The sequence below is a fragment of the Eretmochelys imbricata genome, chromosome 4, assembly GCF_965152235.1.
Source record: "Eretmochelys imbricata isolate rEreImb1 chromosome 4, rEreImb1.hap1, whole genome shotgun sequence".
In the NCBI taxonomy this organism is placed as follows: domain Eukaryota; kingdom Metazoa; phylum Chordata; order Testudines; family Cheloniidae; genus Eretmochelys; species Eretmochelys imbricata.
This window is the reverse complement of record NC_135575.1, coordinates 16,042,207-16,062,224: the sequence shown is the minus strand read 5'-3', so window position 1 is coordinate 16,062,224 and position 20,018 is coordinate 16,042,207. Positions and strand designations below refer to the sequence as shown.

The window sequence follows — 20,018 nt, the reverse complement described above, 5'->3', positions numbered from 1 at the left end:
TGTGCAATCACTTTGTTGATCAAGAGAACAAAATATATAGCAACAGTGAAACAAACTAGAAAACAACACCCTTTTCTGAAGTAACTGCCTTTAACCCTTAAGGAAATTCCTGCGTTGGCTTTTTCCTGCTTTGGCGGGAGAGGGGTTCTCCCCATGTGTGGGCAGTCCTGACTTTCAGTCTGTGATACTTCCTGCTCTGCCATGGTTTTTTATATATGGAGTGCCCAGCCTCCTGGATTAGCAGCTACCACACAGGGATTGCAGGCAGGCTTGGCCCAAGGACAGTGTGGCTCGCTCTTGCCTCAACCCAGTGTGGGGTCTCTACACCACATCACAAGTACATTTCCCCCTCAAATTGAACTCTGATGCTTATTTATGCCATTTAGTAGAGATTTCGGTCCACATTCTTTAGCATAAGCAGGCATGGCACCTGACCCCTCGTGTATCCCTCTAGCAAGCTGGGTTTAATTTCGGCATCAAAATCTCTGGTGTTGACTGCCACTGAGATGCACGAGGATTGTGTCCATTTACATCAAGCTGAGTTTGGTCCTTAATCTCTTGCTAGAGAGCAGTGCAGTAATATGGCTGTTGTGCCTGTGTTTGACCCCTTTTCCAGACCGAATGGATTTACAGTGCATTTGCGCTGCTATGTAGTGTTTCTTCATGAAACCCGGGTGAGACACAGGATTTGCTGAAAATTATTATCTTTTTTGCAATAATTCCCATGCTCTGCTAAGTAAACTGAAATCCTAAAAACAGGTCGTCTGTCTTGTCTTCTGTTGCCACGAGCTAAGGGAGTGGGTTGGTAACTGGATAACAGCATCTTTCATATTGAGGTTGCATTGGATGCCAGATTGGCGTTGTCTGGCCTACATTGTCTCAAATCAGTTCCCATGGAACAGGTGGCCATATCACAAAACTGTCATCAAAATGAATGGGCATTCTTCTCAGCAAGCACAGTGGAGATGCCAGTGGTCAGGCCTGGGGATTGAACTACCCTTCCATTGCTCAGCTGTGACCCAGCTCATTCATGGGTGAGCTTCAGGGGCAGGGTGAATGTAGGAAGCTAGCATTCCTGCTGCCTAGACTGTGGCTGTTCGTAGATAGACAGCTGTCAGTCTGGCACCTTTTAAAAATAAAAACATGGCTGCAAGACCTAGATAACGGGTCAGCAGGTTGTTTGTTAGCACCTCAGCTCTGGCAGCCTGAGCTTTCTGGATGCTACTTTCTCTCATTCAAAATACATGAGCAGTGATTAGAAGCAAAGGCAGAGAAGGTAATGAGCAATGATTTCATACTGAAGATATTATCAAGTAAGTGTGCACATAGTAATAAGCAATTGTTGTCCAACAGGTATCAAATAAAGGATTAACACTTAGTATATTGTAGATAGTGATCCCTGCAATATGTGTAAATTAAAAATATAATCCATTTACATGAATATCTGCCATGAACCATGGCTATGAAGCATTTACTATCAGCAAGGCTGTGTTGTGTATCCTCACCAGGAACACAAGGCGTGCCAGGCTCAATCAGTTTAGCTAAATTATTAAGAGTTAAAGGCTGATTTAAAAGAATAGTTTTCCTTCACACATGAGTAGCTGTCCTGGATGCTGAATCCTCCAGATATTTCATCCCCAGAGAAGCACTGATGAGCAAATGCAGTGCAGTGTGTTTCTGAGCTCTGTGGGATTGATGGCTCTAGAAAGGAAATATTAGATGTTTTCAAGGATATTGTTTTTAATAAATAATTTAAGAAATTGAAAACAGTTTCTTACCATCACAAATGCACCCCACACTGCCCTTCTAGCTCACCTGCCTTACCTGGCCTGGATGCCTGCTGCTCTCCTTCTAAGGTGACCTCAGGAGGCCAGTCTGCTTTGCTGACTGATGGATGAGGAGAGTCGTGGTCCCACCCTTTTTGGGAGCACAGGGGAGCTCTGAGGGATAAGGGAGTGAGCAGTCCATGCACCCCTCCCTGAGCACAGGGGCTAGAACTCTGCCTTGCTTGGGTTCCACAAATTGAGGGACTCTCTTTCCATCCCTTCTCCAGCCCTTGCAGTGACAACACCCATCATATACAGGATTATCTAGGAACAGGAACAGTGTTGGGGAAGTATTTAACGTAGCTGTCTTCTAAGGGAATTTAGCAGCGGGAAACAAAAAGGGGCCAGCATTATGTGACCATCAACAAGCGCTTTCCAGACTTCCAGAGGTCTGCAGAGTCCAGTTTGGGAACCTCTGGGCTATATCACACTTGGACAGTATTGCATTTTAGCTGCTGCCTGCACCTGGCTCATGACTTAGATTGCATGGGTTGCTGCTGGGGACCAGACCCCTTTGTGTAGTGCCATCACAGCACTTGTCTGCTGAAGAAAATACAAAGAAACCTGCTTGATATCTGAGCCGGGGTGTGTGTGTGTGTGTGTAGTGACCTAGGTCTTTAGGGGAAAGACTCTGAGGACCACATAAACGGAAGGAAGAATTTGATCCCCTAATTTGCTAGTGTAGCCAGTTTTGATTATCTGAAGTGTGTGAATCTCAGAGGAAGAAATACATTAGTTATGCTGTTGACACAAAGGCCTTTTCTCATTCCTCCTGTGGGCCAATGGTCTATGAAGGGGGCTGAGCTCCCATTGAAATCAGAGGGAGCTGAGGTGACTCTGCAATTCTGAAAACCCAAGCCATACGCTTAAAATAATGCATTTTGCAAATTTTCCTGGATTCCTCATATTTCCTGCAACTTTTACCTGAATTTACTGTACACTGAAACAAGATTCACCTTGGTTCTTTGATTAAATACAACTGCGTTGTGGGTTTAGAGGGAGGTCTTCAAATGTGCCCAGTGCTAGCCTACGTCTGGTCCCGTTGAAGTCCGTGAGAGTTTTACCACTGACTTCAATGGAGCAGTTAGGTCAAGGTGGAGTGCTTTTGAAAATCTCACTCTTAATATCTGATTATATCGTGGGTGTTTTACAGGGAAGTGGAATGGATTGCATCTCTAACTACTACAGTATGATCCTTGTAAAGATGAATCTCTGTGTTCACTCCTTTTATTTATTATAGATGAATTTGTGGTACAATGAGTAAATGATGCAGTTTGCTATCCTGAATGGTAACGATCCGTTTGTTTTTGGTCAGATTTCTATTCATTTTGCTGGGTCCGAAGGGAAAAGCTAAGTCCTACCATGAGATTGGTCGATCCATTGCTACTTTGATGTCCGATGAGGTAGGCATCTTTGCATATACCATGTCCAGTTGTTTTCTGTTGTTGTTTCATCGACCTAGATGGTAGCCATCCTCTTCTTTTTCTGTATAGTAACTTTTTGGGTTCCATATATCAGTATCGTACAGGAGGCTGCTTCCGATGGCAAATTGGGTGATGGATCCATGAGTGCTGAATTTATGTACAGCTGAGATATCAAATTCTGATTATCTTTAAATTCCTTTTCTTAATTATTTAATCTGCCTCAACGCTTCTGTAAATGTGTAGAACTAGAATGTGTTTCTTTTCTGCATCTTTACCTGTAATCTGTAATTCTTTCAAATACATTTGAGTTAACGTATAAACTATGCTTCTTTATTCACATTCCAAGATCACAGGTACCCCACAGCAACTCTGACAGTGCATCTTATTGTCGAAATAGTTACACTCAGCATGTGGTGCCCTGTGTCCCAGAGCACTGCTTTAACTAACTAATAATTGTACACTACCCCTTTGTACCTAGTAATTACTTTCTAATAATACACATCAATAATGTGACATGATGCTATCTGCATTAAGGTAAACATCCTTCTTCGCAGTGTCTCTTGGCCTCTGCACAACTGTGTTTCACCAACATCTTAGCATTTTCTCTTTCTTCTTGTGCTCCTTTGTTCTCTGACAATTCCCTTGGTTTCATTTACCCACTTCAGACTCTCTGCCTTTTATTATATTCCACCCCTGTGCTCAGAACAAAGTGCCCTCTCTCTCATTCTTCCAATGCCTCTTTACAATCCACCAGTTTTCAAGTACTTCTGTATGCTGATCTCCCCCCTACCCCCAACCTGAATTGTCATTCTGGAAGGTTCAAAATATGTTTATGAAAATAAATCTTAGTATTCTTTTGTCTCTCTTTAACCACTGGCTACAGCCTCACTCATTTACTTCCAGTTGGCCCAACTTGGTATGTCTCACTAAATTATTTCCCTGTGTTGCAGGGACCTTTGACAATGGTGCACCTCAGTCCCTCTGTTCTCTGCCTATGGCTCACAGTGGTTTAGTCTCCTGTGGGCTGTAATACTCTGGTCTAGTTTCGGTTGTTGGGTTTAGTGTGTGGATGCTGGGTTGCCTGTGATATGCAGGAGGTCAGTCTAGGAGAGCTGGAGGTCTCTCGGGTCTTAAACTCTCTGACCCTATCAGTAGGGGTGGCTAGAAGACATTTCATTAAAAATACTGAATAAAATGTTGAAGTTGTTTCTGTTTCATAGGGTTCAGAACTGACTCCCCCTTTCTCCCCCCCCCCATTTTTTTTAGTTTGTTTTTTTGGTTTCTTGACATTTTTAGTGACTTTGACTTTTCCCGACCCCACACAAAGTGTTACTGAAATGTCTGTTGAAATTTTTTGGCGACTGAAAGCTGGCTTTGTGGGAAATGAAAAATTTTGCTAACATTTTTCATAAAAACGTTGTGAAAAACAAAGTACGTCAAGAAAGTCACATTTTTGGGGGGCAGTTTTGTTTTTTTTTTTTTAAAGGCCATTTTTGTTTTAAAATCTTTTCGTTCAAAAAACTTTTTGGCCAGCTTTGCTCGGCGGTTCGTATCTGACTGGCCCAAGCACCACTGATATTATCTTTTTGTAGTGTGTTGAGTGGGAGTTGATTAAAGCTTTTCTGAAAGATCTGTTGTAAGTCTTGGCTGTAGAAAATTGCAAAACTCAAATTGGTTAGTCTCTAAGGTGCCAGAAGTACTCCTTTTCTTCTTGCTGCATTGAGACTTTTGCTTCTCCTGCAGGTGTTCCATGACATTGCCTATAAAGCCAAAGACAGGCAGGACCTGATCGCTGGAATCGATGAGTTCCTGGATGAAGTCATTGTGCTTCCACCTGGGGAGTGGGACCCAGCCATCAGGATAGAGCCCCCCAAATCTCTCCCATCTTCTGATAAAAGGTAACAGCAGGGAGTAGCAGGGCTCATGTCAGTGACAAGAGAGTAGGATATTCTGGGCCAGCATGTTAACTAGAGAAGATGAAAGGAGTGCGATAGGTGGAACCCAAGAACATGTGTTACGTTAAAGCAAGCGATGTTTATGTAAGCAGGGCTGACTCCCATTCTCAGTTATGAGAGTGTGCAGGGCAACTGGGGTTGAGTATCTTGAGGAAGACAGGCCGGGCCACGTGGGTTGGGTCCACAGCATTTACTCTCCGAGCTTGAGGAACGAAAGCAGGTAAATGAGGGTTGCAAGTGCAGTAAGTAAACATTGCAGTGGGAGGGGAGGGCAGTAGGGGGGGGGGAAGGGGGCAGAGGAGTTGTCATTTTTTCCCCTTAGCATTAAATTTTCCACATGAGACGATAGAAGAGAATGTGCCTGAAAGCAGTGTCTGAGAATGTTGAGTTATGCTGTAATTTCAGGTCTTTGCTAATAGTCCTGTGGGGAATGTCCCTGCAGCACTGTGCTTGTACCAGCAGTTCAGAGGAAGAATGGTGTGTCCTAATACAGCAAGCCATTTGTAACTGTAGTTAAGCTCAATATTGAATTTTATTTTACAACTTCCAGTATGCAATGAGTTAATCCCTTATTTGCAGCATGCCAGTCTGGCTGCTTGTATAGCAGGAGCATTCTGTGTTCATAAGGCTTGTGTGATGGAGCTGGGTATAGGTTTGCTTCCTATAGTGTGTAACACAGTGAATCCTCAGTGTGACTTGTCTTTCTGCATAGGAAAAACATGTATTCGGGTGGGGAGAATGTACAGATGAATGGAGACACGCCTCATGATGGGGGCCATGGAGGTGGGGGCCACGGCGACACTGAAGAACTACAACGAACTGGCAGGTCAGTGATGAATTCTCTGACCTGTTCAGCATGATGCTTTGCCCTTTTATCCCCTTTAACTTTGCATTTTATAATATTGCTCTCACCTGCTATACACATGGCCACCACTTTCAGAAGTGACCTGTGATTTTTGGGTGCCCAGCTTGAGACGTTTTAAAGGATCCCGAGGACCAGCAGACCCCTTCAAGGTGTCTTAGATTGGGACAAACAATGAGAACTCCCAAATTGCTAGTCACTTGTAAAATGCTTGGCCTATGGATGTGTGAAATTACGCTGATTGTTATGAAGTACGTTCATCCTAAATACCAATTCTTTTCCATTCATATTTGTGGAAATGTTTTAGCTGTTTGCAGGCTATCACAAGTTTATACAATAAATGTTCAAAGCCATCAATTGTCAATAAAAGAGAGATCCTGTTTCCTGACATTCCCATTACAATGTAGAAGAGCTCAAAAGAGAGATTTAATAGAAACAGAGAAGATAATGTTGCATGAGGCCTGATTCCCTGTTCTGTTACTTCAGTTTTGTGCCAGTGAACTCCATTGGTTTCAATCTAATGTAACAGAACACAGAATTAGGCCTGGTTCAGTTCGGCAACTCCGTGTCAGTGTAGTGTTTTACTCTAATTGAGAGGTGTAGCTCAGGGAGATATCTCAAACTGTTCTCTTTTCCCACTCAGTAGACTGCCAGACTGGATGGGAAGCCGAAGTAACATTCCTCAGTTTTTGAGATGATGGTTCCAGGCTATTACTATTTCTTAGCAACATGGTGCTTTATAAAGTGCTTTGAGGTCCCAAGACTATTCCCAAATATAAAACTTTGCTGAGATAAAGTTAAGGTTATAAGTTAGATATCAGTTAAAACATTATTAGAATGTTTGTAGGTATTAAAAGTAGTAATAATAATAAAAAAGCTGAAAGCCTGCCATTACAAGTTAGAGTTAATGTTCCTTCTTAGAAAGGCAAGAAATCCATATTGTCACAAAGAACCATAACAGTAGTCCTGTGTGCTTGTCTGCCATCACATCTCTTTAATGTGCCATGTCTGAATCGCCTGAGAACATTACATATTTGTTATCTTCCAATCAGTAAATAGTTTGGAAGGTAGATGGGTCAAATGCAATTATACCGATGAAGTTGTCTTGGTGGTGGACTATATGTGAGAGGATAAGAAGTGAGATTTGTGCTTCTCATGCTGACTGTGGGTGATTGAAGCCAATGGGCTTCGGTACCAAAGTCACTCTTGTAGTGTGACGTTACTTACCCTATCCTCTGTAGAATGTCCACCGGAAACTTATACAAACCAAATTCTATTCAGTTCCTGATTATTTAAGAAGAATGTACTTCCTATTGCTTGAGTGTTCCTTGCCCTCCAAATCAAGGAGGAGCCACTGGACTTATGACCCCCTCTTTCATTTGTCTGTACTGTTTTACTCCCAATTCTACTTCTGGTGAATGTTTTGAAGCATTTTCCATTTAGCGGTTATGTGGCTCAAACACCCATTGATTTATGCCTTATGTAGAAATAACTGCAATGACCCATATCTTTTCGGATTGCATAGCCCCTTGTTTCTGATAATGTCCCTGATTAGTTGCTCATCATGGTAAATGTTATTGTAAGACTTTTTTTTCACTTTCTTCTTCTCTTGCCTAATCCTCAGATTTTGTGGTGGTTTAGTCAAAGACATAAAGAGGAAAATACCTTTCTTCGCCAGTGACTTCTATGATGCTTTAAATATCCAAGCTCTTTCAGCCATTCTCTTCATCTACCTGGCCACAGTGACCAATGCTATCACTTTTGGAGGTCTGCTTGGTGATGCTACAGACAACATGCAGGTTAGAAATAATTTCAAACTCATACAAACAATGCAGGCCCAAATTTCCTCATTTCGAGAGTAACAGGGAAGCAGATGGGCCATGTATAAAGATTGGTTACCTAGCACAAGATTTATCCTGCTGCTCTAACTAAAACTGACCTCACTTCTGTGCCTGTTGTTGTACTTTGGTTCTTTTAGCAATTGCAGATGCAGTTATATTAAATTGTGTTCGAGCAATAGGTAAGAGAAAGGGGGGGGCATTTCTGTATCAAAATTACTGGTGCTCTTCAAGTGTGCTAACTGGTTTTGTGTGTTGTTTAATTTGAACTAGGTGTATTAATTCTGATTCACATTTTCCATGTCCTCAGAGCTTAACAGGGCATGTTCTGCCTGACGCTTAACTTTGTTGGGTTTTCTGCCTGTCTCAAAAAAATACTTCTGTGCGGTTGTCCACTGGAAACAGAAGGGATAAGGAAGTAGACTGAGGAATTGTTCAGAATGTGTTTTGAGACAGACACTACAGACAAAATGTAAGCCGTTTAGAATGATTAATAAAAAAGGGTCAAATATGACGCTTTTACTGGATACTCAGGCAGTTCTCCATTGAAGTCAGTGGGAGTTTTGCATGAGCAAGGATTAAAGTGAGAGTGTTAGGATGTGGCTCGATAATATAAGAAGTCCAAACAAAAATAATTGTATGTTAACATTACTGTCTATTGCTTATCTGAGACCTAACTGTGCTTACATTTCAACTGCGCTTGAATTCTTCTTTGGCCTTTTTCAAATTGAAAACCCACAAATATTTATTTTATTTATTTAGATTCAATTGCAATTAAATAATTCCCATCGAGCAGCTCTGAGTGCCCTAACAATAATTAAATTTACAATAACAGTAATGAATTTATTGATTTAAAAACAAACAAATACCAAGGGGTGCCTAGCCAAGGTTCTAGACTCCCCTGCCATAAATTACAGAACCAAATAAAACACAGCAGCCTGTAGAACATCAAACTTCCTTTCTTCATACAAATCTGACTAACCTCAAAAGCCCATCTCCACAGCAGGCCCATAGGGTAAATTGATAAGAGAAAATAGATATAGAAGAGAAGGACCCACAACCACCAATGATGATCTTTCTGTGGCATATGCCCACTGGATCAGAACAGAATAGCCCTGCTCTGCTCCAGAAGAAGGTGAAATTTCCTGAAAAAAGGGATGCTGATATTGCAGAGAGTTTAATGCACTGGAGAAGAATATCAGCACAGCCATTTATTTAACTCAGGCGAAAAACCTTTGAGGTTAATGCTTAACTTTTTACCTAGGGAACAAAAACTGCATTAGCAACTTAAATGCTACAAAATTCAGAAATCCACATGAAGGTTCTTGATGGAAAATGCTAATGACCGTTACATATAAAAAGCCCCTCTTACCTATTAAACCATGTCATATGTTCATTACAGATAGATTTCTGGAGAACTCATAGATTTACCATTCCTTTAGCAAATAAAAAAGTAACATTTTGGGTAAGCAAAACAACAGCAGCAATAACTGTGTGCTATCCATCCTTTGAGGACTGCTACTGATGTAAGATTGTGATACTTTGGGTAAGTTTATTGTGCTTTCACAATGGATTTTGATAACTGGGCAATAACTTCTCAGTGTTGGGTCTGATTGGGTCTGGGGCAGAGAGGTATGTCCATTGCCACTCTGCTCTGAGGTTTCCATCAACAGAAGGGCATCTCCAGAGCCTCCACAGAAGACCCATATGTGGGAGCTGCTGAGGAGATGCATTGCATTGGCTACCCTGGTCATACTCCCATCCCACACTTTGCTGTCCACCTTTGGGCCTACTCTGTCCCCAGGCAGCGTGTGTCGCCATTTTTTGTTGCCTCTGCCTTTTCCCTGGGAGACTTTCTGCTGCCTGGGGCCCAGGCTGTGAGACATTGAAACAAAGCAATGATAGAATGTGGGAAGTTTCCAAGAGAAAAGTTGATCATCTTTATTCTCCAGTAGGGGCCCTCTGTTATCTTTCATCATATTGAGACTGCCAGGTGCAGAGAGTGATAAATAAACACATTTTGTTTAACACCTTGCGGGCTGGGCTAAAGGTATTCTTTCAGGAACCTTGTGAACCTTCTTTATATCTGAGCATGTTGCCTTCCTCTGATTTAATCTGGAATTTGTTTGATGAACGTGACAGTCTTTTGTCTCTGAGAATCTGAAGCCATGATTGGGCACGAGGGGCGGGGTGAAGGAGGACAGAGAGGGAAGAAAAGACACTTCGGTGCCCTGGTTTATTGCTTGCTCTGTGTTATACCTAATTCAGCTGTGACAAAGAAGATGCCCATAGAAAGGCAACAGCTACCAGATTGCACTTTTCAGTGCAAAATAATTTACTTCTATTTTTGAAAAAGGAACATGCTAGTATCCTGCATTCAAAAATACTGGTTTAGTCACACAGCAGTTCTGTGGCAAACATAAATGAAATGGAACATCTTAGGACAAAACTCCAGGAGAAGCAGAGAGAACCCATGACTGAGTCCTGTGAATGCTTTCTCTTGCTTGTTTGCTTGTCTTTCAAATACCTCTTTCACCCTTTGCATCTTCCAGAGCTGGGAGAGCGCCCTCAATGTGTGGCGTGGCCTTGTTTACACTGGCACTTTTTAAAAACCTCTCTCACCACTGCACTTCTACACGTGGTAGCAATGGTGGGAGAGTAGTGTGTTAGCCATCATTAGATTTGATTGGAACAGGAGTGGACAACACGGTGGTATTAACACCAGCTACCTCTCTACACTAATGCTGCCACCAATGAAATCACACCAGGGTTCATATACTGTTGGAGTATTTTTAGAAAATTGCTAGTGTGGACACAACCTCCGATATCCGAAGTGTAAATCACTTCTCCAAGTGTTCTCTGCCTTTAATAGATTTCCCAAGTTATCATGAGTGAGTACTGGCAAAACTCAGAAGACCAGGATCCCTTCCAGGGATTTGTATGAAATTCTTAGCTACTACACACAATGCTAAGTTTAACATCTCTAGACGGTGTCATCACTGGCTTGATTTCTGCATGCAAACTGAATGGGAAAAAGTCTGCAGTCCTACTTAATTCCACCAGAATTCTGTCTTGCTGTCTGCCTGGAGTTGGAGAAGAGAAATAGAAGCAATCTGAACACCTGTTCTCATAAGTTTCTTTGGGTCATTCTGTTGGAGAGTATGTCCCCAAAGTCTGATAGTTCACTTTCTCCCTCTTCTGAAAAAAAAAAAAACTTCCGTCTTCCTTCTCCATCCAGCGAGGACTCTGCTAGTGCCTGGCAGAGCAGATTGACACCAACACCTGCGTGGGGCAAAGTCAACATAGACATTACCCCACAATGCAGCCTCTTATCTCTTCAAAAACTAGGTTCATTCTCTGGGCTGCCCCTGCTTTGCAGATTCCCTTGAGCAGCACCACACAGGCCAAGGAGTTGTCTGAGATCCATGCTTGCCTGTCTCTTTTTATACTTGGAGATTGCTTCTGTCTAAATGAGTGGCTGGGAAGCTCACCAAAACAGAAAAGGACAACAGAAGCCACAGCTGGTTTTGGCTCTGGGAAGCAAGAAGGGAGCTGATGGTTTCTGCTTTGAATTAAAGCAGCCTCACCCTGACCACAATCTTCCTCAGTTATAGAAGTGTAAAGTATGGGAAAATGGCCTGAGATTGCTTTTTCCAAATCTCTTTTACTGCTCAGTGAGTAACCCTCTTTCACAGTACTCTGACCCTCTGAGCTGTTCAACATCTGATTTGATCATTCTCCAGTCAGACTTTCAGCCACTCTCTATGCACACATTTCAATGCACTCGGGGTCTTCCCAGACAAATGCCTTTTGTACTGCAGAAACGGAGCACTGACACTGCAAGGGATGTTGCATGTACTGTGCACACCAGCCTGGGTTGGTAATGCCTTTAGTAGATTTAGACTTTTAATTTTATTTCACAAATTTGGCACAAAGCACAGGAAAATCGTTACTGAGATTGTGCCACAAAAAAACACCACTCTCTAATAAACCGAAGCTGCCCAAATCTGCCTGGGCATCATATATTGGTGGATCAAGCGACTAGAGAGTCTCAGCAGACATCCCAGAGCAGTCTGTCACCACCTCCTCACACTTCAGATAACCTGCAGGCTGTCGTTATTTGAAAAGAGTGGTGCATCCACTGGTCAAATAGTAGGATTCCACATGAAGCAAAATGCCACCTTCCAGTTCTCTTGGCTGCTTTGTAATGCAGAGGCATAGTGGAGCATTCTCTGTGCTCAAAGTTTCTTCAGTTACCAAGGAGGTGATTTTTCAAAAGCAAGGAGCCCTGGCCCAACGTTGTTCCTCCTGAAGTTGATGGTAATTGATGTCTGTGGGTGAAGAGTCCTTTTGAATGAGTGCTTTTGAATACCCCACCTAAAACTTCTAAAGTTTCTGAAGTGGCTACAGGTTCATTTACTTCTCAGAAAGTGCAGATCTAATTGAGCAGATGTCAGCAAGGCCCTGGGCCACTTTGAATAAATATTTGGAAGCTTTATTTTCAGGAAGAAACCTTTAAGCATGAGCAATACCTTTTATTATCAAAACCAGATGTGTTATGGGTCAGAGACTGCTGTGGGAATTGATTCTTCAGAAGAGAGAGGTTCCATCTGTCTGGGTTACCTGAAAAGAGGAGATTTGGTCAGACCTTCAGCTGGGGCATCAACTTGGTTGACTCCAGTGGAGCTATGCTGTTGTACACCAGCTGAGGATCTGGCCCTGAGAGTTTTCCAGTAGTTTGTCACCAATACAAACTATGTTTCAGGAAGTGAGATTCATGCATATTGTTACAATTTATGGCTTTTATTTCTTGTGGATAGTTAAATAATATCACAGGGCCTGATACTCCGAATCAATGTTTATCATCACAGTTTGTAGTATTTGACCCAGGGAGCTGGCCAGAAAAGAATAGCAGATATGCAATCTTTCTTTGGAACCTTGCATCAAGGTTTTTGTTTCTAAGAAAACACACTATTCTTAACTACAGCCATGTTAAGGAATGTTGAGGAAAAGAAATTCCAGATGTGTTGGAATCCATGCCGTGGGCTGTGATGCTCTTGTTGTAATTAGTGCTGAAGGAGAGAAGAGGAATTAGTTGTACAAATGCCATTCCTTCTGTTGAGAGGAATTGTATCATTCTCACGAGCTGCTCAAAGGAAATGGACAAAGACTCATAAATTCCCGGGACCCCTTGTAATGGCCGTCTGCTTTTCAAGGAGTCTTGCAATAACTTGCAGGACTGGGCAATAATGAAGTCAGAGAGTGCAGCCAATAATGCCTGCTATTAGCATCATTCTAGAGGCTGGACACATTTTATCTGTGGAGTCATTCTGAGGGAATAACAGTGGAGTCCCATGTTGCAATGGTTACAATTAGTGCTCAGAGTATAACCACACTGTAAAGTGGAACTATGAATGAGACATACAAGCTAGGTCCTAATCCTGCAATAGGATCCACTAAGGTGAACAGTCCAATTGCAGGAGCTAGACCATGACTGCTATTTAGGTGGGCAGGGGCAGAGCTGTCATGATGCTTGCTACAGAGTTGAATATAAAAGCTAAAGAACAGAACTGCTTTATAACTCAAGTAGACATTATTTTAATAAGAATCTTCCAGGCATGAGAATATTTTTCAGAATTTCTATTTTCCAGTTTAAAGAGCAATATATCAAAATAGCTCTTTTATGAGAGGCCCTGGAAGTGTTTCTAAGTTTGGGGTTGGGTTTTTTTTTGTTCTGTTTTGTTTTTGGGGTTTTTTTTTTTTTGTTTTAAAATTTCCAGTGCAGTGTTTGTAATAAATCAAACGGCTCCATTTTAAAACTGTAATCCACAAAACTGGAAACTGTAGCTCCTTTTAACAGAGTGCAGAAATAAAATAAAAACTGGTCTGTAAAAGCTGCAGTTTGATCTCTGTAATAAGTCAAAGGTTTCTGTGTTCATCCAAGAAGGAAAAAACCTATGTCAGAGTGAGCTGATTCCAAATGGAAGATCTTGTCTGTAACTCGGTGGTGGTGGGAAGTTTTTGTTCAGCTGTGTTAGTGCTGTTTCATCAGTGAACTGTGGTTCCTCCTGCCATTGAGTCCCTCTCCATGGTAGTGAGGATATGAATTAGGTAGCATATGGCACAAGCGATAGCCTTGGACGTGTGCACTAACTACCCTCTAAACTATGAAAAGGAGGTGTTGAGGAGGATGGAAAGGGAAAGTAGGAAGTAAATCAAGGCTTTCTCCAGTGAGTATAGAACCATGCTCTGTGACGTAGAGAGGAGAGGAGTGATGGTCTTGTGTTTAAGGCACTAAACTGGGACGCAGAAGATCTGGATTCAAGTCCTGGTTATGCCACAGACATCCTGCCTGACCTTGGGCAAGTTCCTTAATCATTTCGTGTCTCAGTTCTCCAGCTATGAAATGCAGATAGTAATACTTGCTTTCCTCTACCCTTTATCTGCCTTGTCTGTTTAGACAGTACGCTCTTCAGGGCGGGGACTGTCTCTTACTGAAGAGAAACCTTGCTGGAGCCTTCTAGCAACCTGTCTAAGCTTCAGTTCAGTCCTGGCTAACATGGCTCTGCTTCTATGCTTCCAGTGTGGACACGTTTTTTAAGAATAAATGAAAAGAGCCATTGATGAGGAGAACAGGACTACAGCAGGCAGGGGCCTAAACTGAGCTTTTTCTGAAAACCTTCCCAAAGTGGCTGTGGTATGAGCAGCTCCACTAGTGCTCGCGGTGGTGGGAGCAAGAACTGGCTGCCGATGCTCTTGCTGCTGTGTCACCTTGGCCTTCTCAGAGCGGGCTGAAACAACAGAGTGGCTGAAGAAAGCTTCTAGCTGGACTACGTTAAAGTTCCCACCATTGAAGAGTGGGATATTTTCAGTGTACCCAGGGCCACCGTTATAAACTTCTACCCCAGATCAAATGGTTGTGTGTAAAACCCCTTCCAGACACACCATTACTATTGAGTGTAAAATGTCATGGATAAAACTTGGCAAAACATTTAAAAGCCTTGATAGCAGTAAATTACTCCATTGAAATACAGTTTGGGAAATCACCAGTTACACTAAGCCAACTCCACACCTGTAGAGAGTGTGACATTTTTAAGTAATGTCCATACATGTTGCAGATGAACAATCTTTGATCATGGATGTGACAAAATACATTGACTTTTTAAAATTAGTTGTAGTCACATAATGGCATAAACAATATCCTTCTATTTAAGAAAATCTCTCTCTTCTTGCATAGTTCAGCATGGTACTTAAGTAGCAATTTTCATGTGACTTACAAATATTTTTGTCTGGGAAAAAAATTATGAATACTCCTGCTTTGTTTCTGAAAGGCATATTAATATTTTTTAAAAGTAGACTTAAATACCATGTTTTTAGTCCTTGGGACAGTGGAAAGAAAATGTACTTTCAATTAAAGACAACTTTTTTCCCTATAGTTGTTTTTTAAAAGCTCATACGTGCAAGTGTATATATGGGTGGAGTTGACCTAACTCTGCTCCCGGTGGTGGCTGAGTGCTTTTTCCAAATTCCATACAAACAGTAGGTTGTATTGTCAATAATACTGTTTACATTTTATTTGTAAACAAAACCTGTCACTAAAGTTGTACTTGTGCTTTGCATTATGAAAAATAGATATTGTTTAGTAGTAACTTACATGAAAATCCAAGGAAATTTCTACGGCATATTCATTTATCACTCCTCAGTTAGGCTGTTTCATGACATGTACCAAAGGAAATGATGGAGACCATAAAATGTGGCATGTATTACTTTCTGATGACATCTGATGAACTTAGGTCTTAACACTTCAATGCTGTATGAGTTAATCTTGTTTGGTTTGAGTCTCACTTGTTAAAACCTGTTGTTATGAAAAGAGGACTCTGCTTTTCTTAAACCCATTTCTTTATTTGTAAAATATTCTGCTCCACAACAGTACGGGCTAAGCTTTGTAGAGTAACCTCATTGCTGTAACCCTGACACAGTTTTGTTGTTCCCCAGCCCTGTTGTACCATGTTTAGAATTATGTGTATTGTGAAGCACCTTGCAAAATAATGCATTTGGGCTCTGTCATCATGATGTGGGAGATTGCCAATGGGACTTGTGCTCCTACATCCTTCACGCCCTTTTCGAACGTCTCCGCGGATAGCAAAAAAAAATGCTAAAACCCTGGGTATCTGCAGTAACCACAGTGGGGTGTGTTGGGTCGTTGATTGTCACAAATAACTAAAGATTTTATGAAATCAGTAACCGAAGGCATGAATTTATGCTAGATACCAGCCCTCAGATGAGCCCCTAATCTCATGCCCACCTACATACAGTCTGTAGGTATCTGATATAACCCCACACCTTCTTGCATTCATGCTTACAGAAGGGAGAATGAAGTGACGTGTCCGTTGAAATTAACATCTGTACTGTATGTTTGCCCTAGGGCGTGCTGGAGAGCTTTCTGGGCACAGCAGTCACTGGAGCGGTCTTTTGCCTTTTTGCTGGTCAGCCACTCACAATTCTGAGCAGCACAGGACCTGTCCTTGTCTTTGAAAGACTCCTGTTTAATTTCAGCAAGTAAGTAAAGGGGGAGAGGAGTGTTGCCAGTGCTAATACAATGTTAGCTGGGAATGAGATTTTTAAAGGGGGGAATTAAGTGCATTGAAATTGAACATTTACTTGTGTGAGGGTGAGAGAGCTGTAAAATGGGGGCTAGAATTTTCCAAGGTGCCCATAGAGTTCCACTGGGATTTGGGTGCCTAGCTCCCTTTTGTTCCTTTGTTAATCTCAGCCAGCGTCCGATTACAAGAGACATTTTGCCGAGCTATAATGAACTGGACAAGATGGCAGTGCATGGTATTATTGACTACAGTGGAACTAGAGTGGTTGGTACAGTGGGCTTCCTTAATCGCTCTGTTGCTCAGAAAGATGAGCAGATTTCTCCATACGATAAAGGCAGAATCCCATTCCATGAATTTGGTGGCAAAAGTCTCATTGACTTCACTGGCAGCAGAATTTGCCATTAAACAGGTGGTCCATTGAAAGTGGCTATTTATATATAAAAATAAAAGTATCCCTGGCATGCACAGATATTGTCACCTAATCGCCTGGATGGGATTTTGTTGCATTAAATAGCTTTGTTTATCTACTCTGAATTAAAATAGGGCTTTTTCTGTGAAATGTTTAGGTGCTACCCTAATATAAATAATAAAGTCCACAACCAGATTTACAGCCCTTTGTGTTAGGTGCTGCACCAACACAGAATTTTCATTTGCTATTCCAATAAATAATACCAGTAGCATGAAATATTGGGAGACTGCTGTTCTAAAGTAATCAGGAGTACACTTCCTTACTGTTAATATTACCTGCTGCACTGTTGACATTTTTGATGCCGTACAAAATGGGAGTGTGTTAAGTTAAACAGAACCAACCAAACCACATCTGTTTCATCTCCCCATAAAGAAAGAACCCACAATATTATGTATTGTTAAAGATCTGAATTTCAAAGTACAAAGACATTCAGTGTTAAGAAAATAGTGGGTTCCCTCCCAAAGCCGTTTGTAATATGGGACAGCTGTTTAACTGATTGTAGTTATACATGAAAAAGGCCTAATAGATTTTTAAACTGAACATGGCTGTAGATTGCAATAAGAAAGGTGGCATAAAGTGAGGTGTCTAGGTAGCTAAAGCATAATTTCATTACTTCCTTCATTATATCAAGGTTTCTAGGGAAATTAACCTTTGTGGATTTTGAGTAATCTCGCTTGATAATTCTAGCTATTTTCTGGAGGCTATTTTAATTAAGATGATCTAATATGTCTCTCTTCTACACAACCTAGAAAATATTAAACATGTTTGTATATGCTTTTGAGATATAGTAATGCTGCCATGCAAAAATATATTTGTGATCTATCTACGGAGTTCTGTATGATGTTCATTTAGAAGTGGGATGAATCCACTTGATTTCATCATTAACCTTACCACATTTGTGGTGTTGTGACTGTGTCTGAAAATAATATGATACAATTTAAATGAGGGCCTCAAAGCACGGCATGATCTCGGAGTCTGTCTCATCACATTTAGCAGTATTTCAGAATCATTAGTGTTTGAAGCATGTATGATCACCCACTGTTCTCAGCCTCTGTGAGACAGAGAGCCAGATATATTTCAACACAGTGAGAAGTTTAGTAAAACATAGTGTCCATTCACCCTTTTGTGAGTTCAGCCATCAACTTTTGTTCTTTCCTGCAGTAACTTTCCCCAAAGCTTAGTAGTATACAACTGTGCAGTCATACAGAAATCATTAGTGCAGGGATCCCATGTGTTTCTATAATACAAGCACTATTGTATGTGTTAAAATTCATAATCCGTTAAATTACCTCCCCAAACTCTTTTTGTTATCGAAAGCTTGTTCTCCTAAGTCCTTGATTCTTACACACCACAGACTTAGGGCTGGTCTACGCTAGAAGCTGATGCACCAGTGCAGCTGTGCTGCTGTAGCGTGTCTGGTGGAGACGCTCCCTGCTGATGGGAGAGCGCTCCCGTCAGCATACGAAAACCACCTCCATGAGAGGTGGTGGCTATGTCAGTAGGAGAAGCTTTCCAGCTGACCTGGCGCTGTGCACACCGGTGCTCAGGGTGGCATAACTTACATTGCTCGGGGGGTGGCTTATTCGCATCCCTGCGCAACGGAGGTTATACTAACACAACCTGTAGTGTAGACAGGCCCTTAATTGTGGTGCTTCCTGCTGAGGCACTGAAACACCAAGTTTATTTTGTAGGGGGAGGGAGAGAAAATCCACGTTCCTTTGAAAAAAGGTCTTAGATAAAATCCACAGCTATTTCTGAAGCTGCCAGTTTCTTCCCTGCCTGGCAGTGTGAGAGGAGCTCAGGTGACAGAGCCAGGTCAGCAGGAAAACCAGTGGATGCTCTCCCTGGGAGCTGGGTGCCAAACATAAGCGGAGTGCTCCCTGCACATCCTTTTCTACAGGGGGAAACTCTCCTCTCCCCCCCACCTCCACCCCTGATTCCCTCTATCCACTGTGGGTCTCCTGCCTCTCTCCCTCATACAGCCCAGCCCTGCCAAGAGGAAAGAGTGGAGATTAATCCTGCGGCCCATCTCTTTATCTTCCTGGAGCATAGGCAGCAAGATGCAGGAGAGACTGGTGTGCGTGTCGAGAAATAGATTAGATGGGCAAAAGCAACTCCTTTGGACCTCTGTAGGAGGAGGAGAAGGGCATCCTCTCCTTTCTCTTTCACTGGTGTAAATTAGGACAACACTTTTTGGTGTCACAACATGCCTCTAGCCTAGATGATCTGATCCAAATCCAGGTACTGTGAGCAGCAGGAATAAATAGGAGGTACAAAATATTGCTCTTTTTCCCTTAAAGAGGAGGTGGTTTTCAAACTTACTGTGACTAAAATCTTTTGGTGTGTAGCAGTGGGATTTATGGAGAGCCACTGCCACGTGACAATTGCAGTCATACGCTGACTTTTCAGTACTTCATTTCAGTTCTTCCTGCTCACAAGAACGTCCTGTATAGTGGCAACAAAATTAGAAAGAATTCCATGGACCGATGCACAGAAAGTTCAAAAGTCCTTTGTGGAAACCACGGATCTACTCCAAACAGGCATAAATATCAGCAGGCCTTCCCAAAAGATTTATAGAAGGCAGTGTGATCAAGGTCTTAATCTACAGAAAATGTCTGCATGGTTGCTTTCTATGGAGATATGTGGATTAGATGATATTTCATTTTATGAAATAAGTTTCTCTCTTCTCCTCCCCCTACTGTGATTAATCAAATAAACGTTAGAAAACTGGTGTGAATAAGTCAATTGGTGGCATGAAGTAAAACAGATTTAAAGGAGGAAAAACATCAGAAATGTGTCCCTTTTCAGTAATGGGGCCAGATAAGTACCTCAGTATCTGAGCCCCTCATAATCTTTAATGTATTATCTGTCCCTAAGGGTACAGCAGCACGGAGGTGTAATTCCCAGCTCCGGTAGAAGTACATATGCTAGCGCCTAAGAACAGCTGTGTGGCTGCAGCAGCTTGCTGGAGTAATGGACCCAGGGGATTGAGCAGAATTGCACTTGGGAAGCTAGCCATAACTGCGGTGGCCACGCTGTTA

General features: G+C 42.0%; 1 protein-coding gene across 1 annotated transcript in view; it reads left to right on the top strand.

Annotated features, from left to right (window-relative positions):
• Positions 1 to 20,018, top strand: part of SLC4A4 (solute carrier family 4 member 4) — a 232,592-nt gene that overhangs the window by 148,985 nt on the left and 63,589 nt on the right. Inside the window, exons 8-12 of the mRNA XM_077814349.1 lie at positions 3,142 to 3,229; positions 4,994 to 5,148; positions 5,918 to 6,031; positions 7,692 to 7,866; positions 16,331 to 16,464. Of these exons, the coding sequence (XP_077670475.1) occupies positions 3,142 to 3,229; positions 4,994 to 5,148; positions 5,918 to 6,031; positions 7,692 to 7,866; positions 16,331 to 16,464 (666 nt within the window). The remainder of the gene's footprint in view (positions 1 to 3,141; positions 3,230 to 4,993; positions 5,149 to 5,917; positions 6,032 to 7,691; positions 7,867 to 16,330; positions 16,465 to 20,018) is intronic.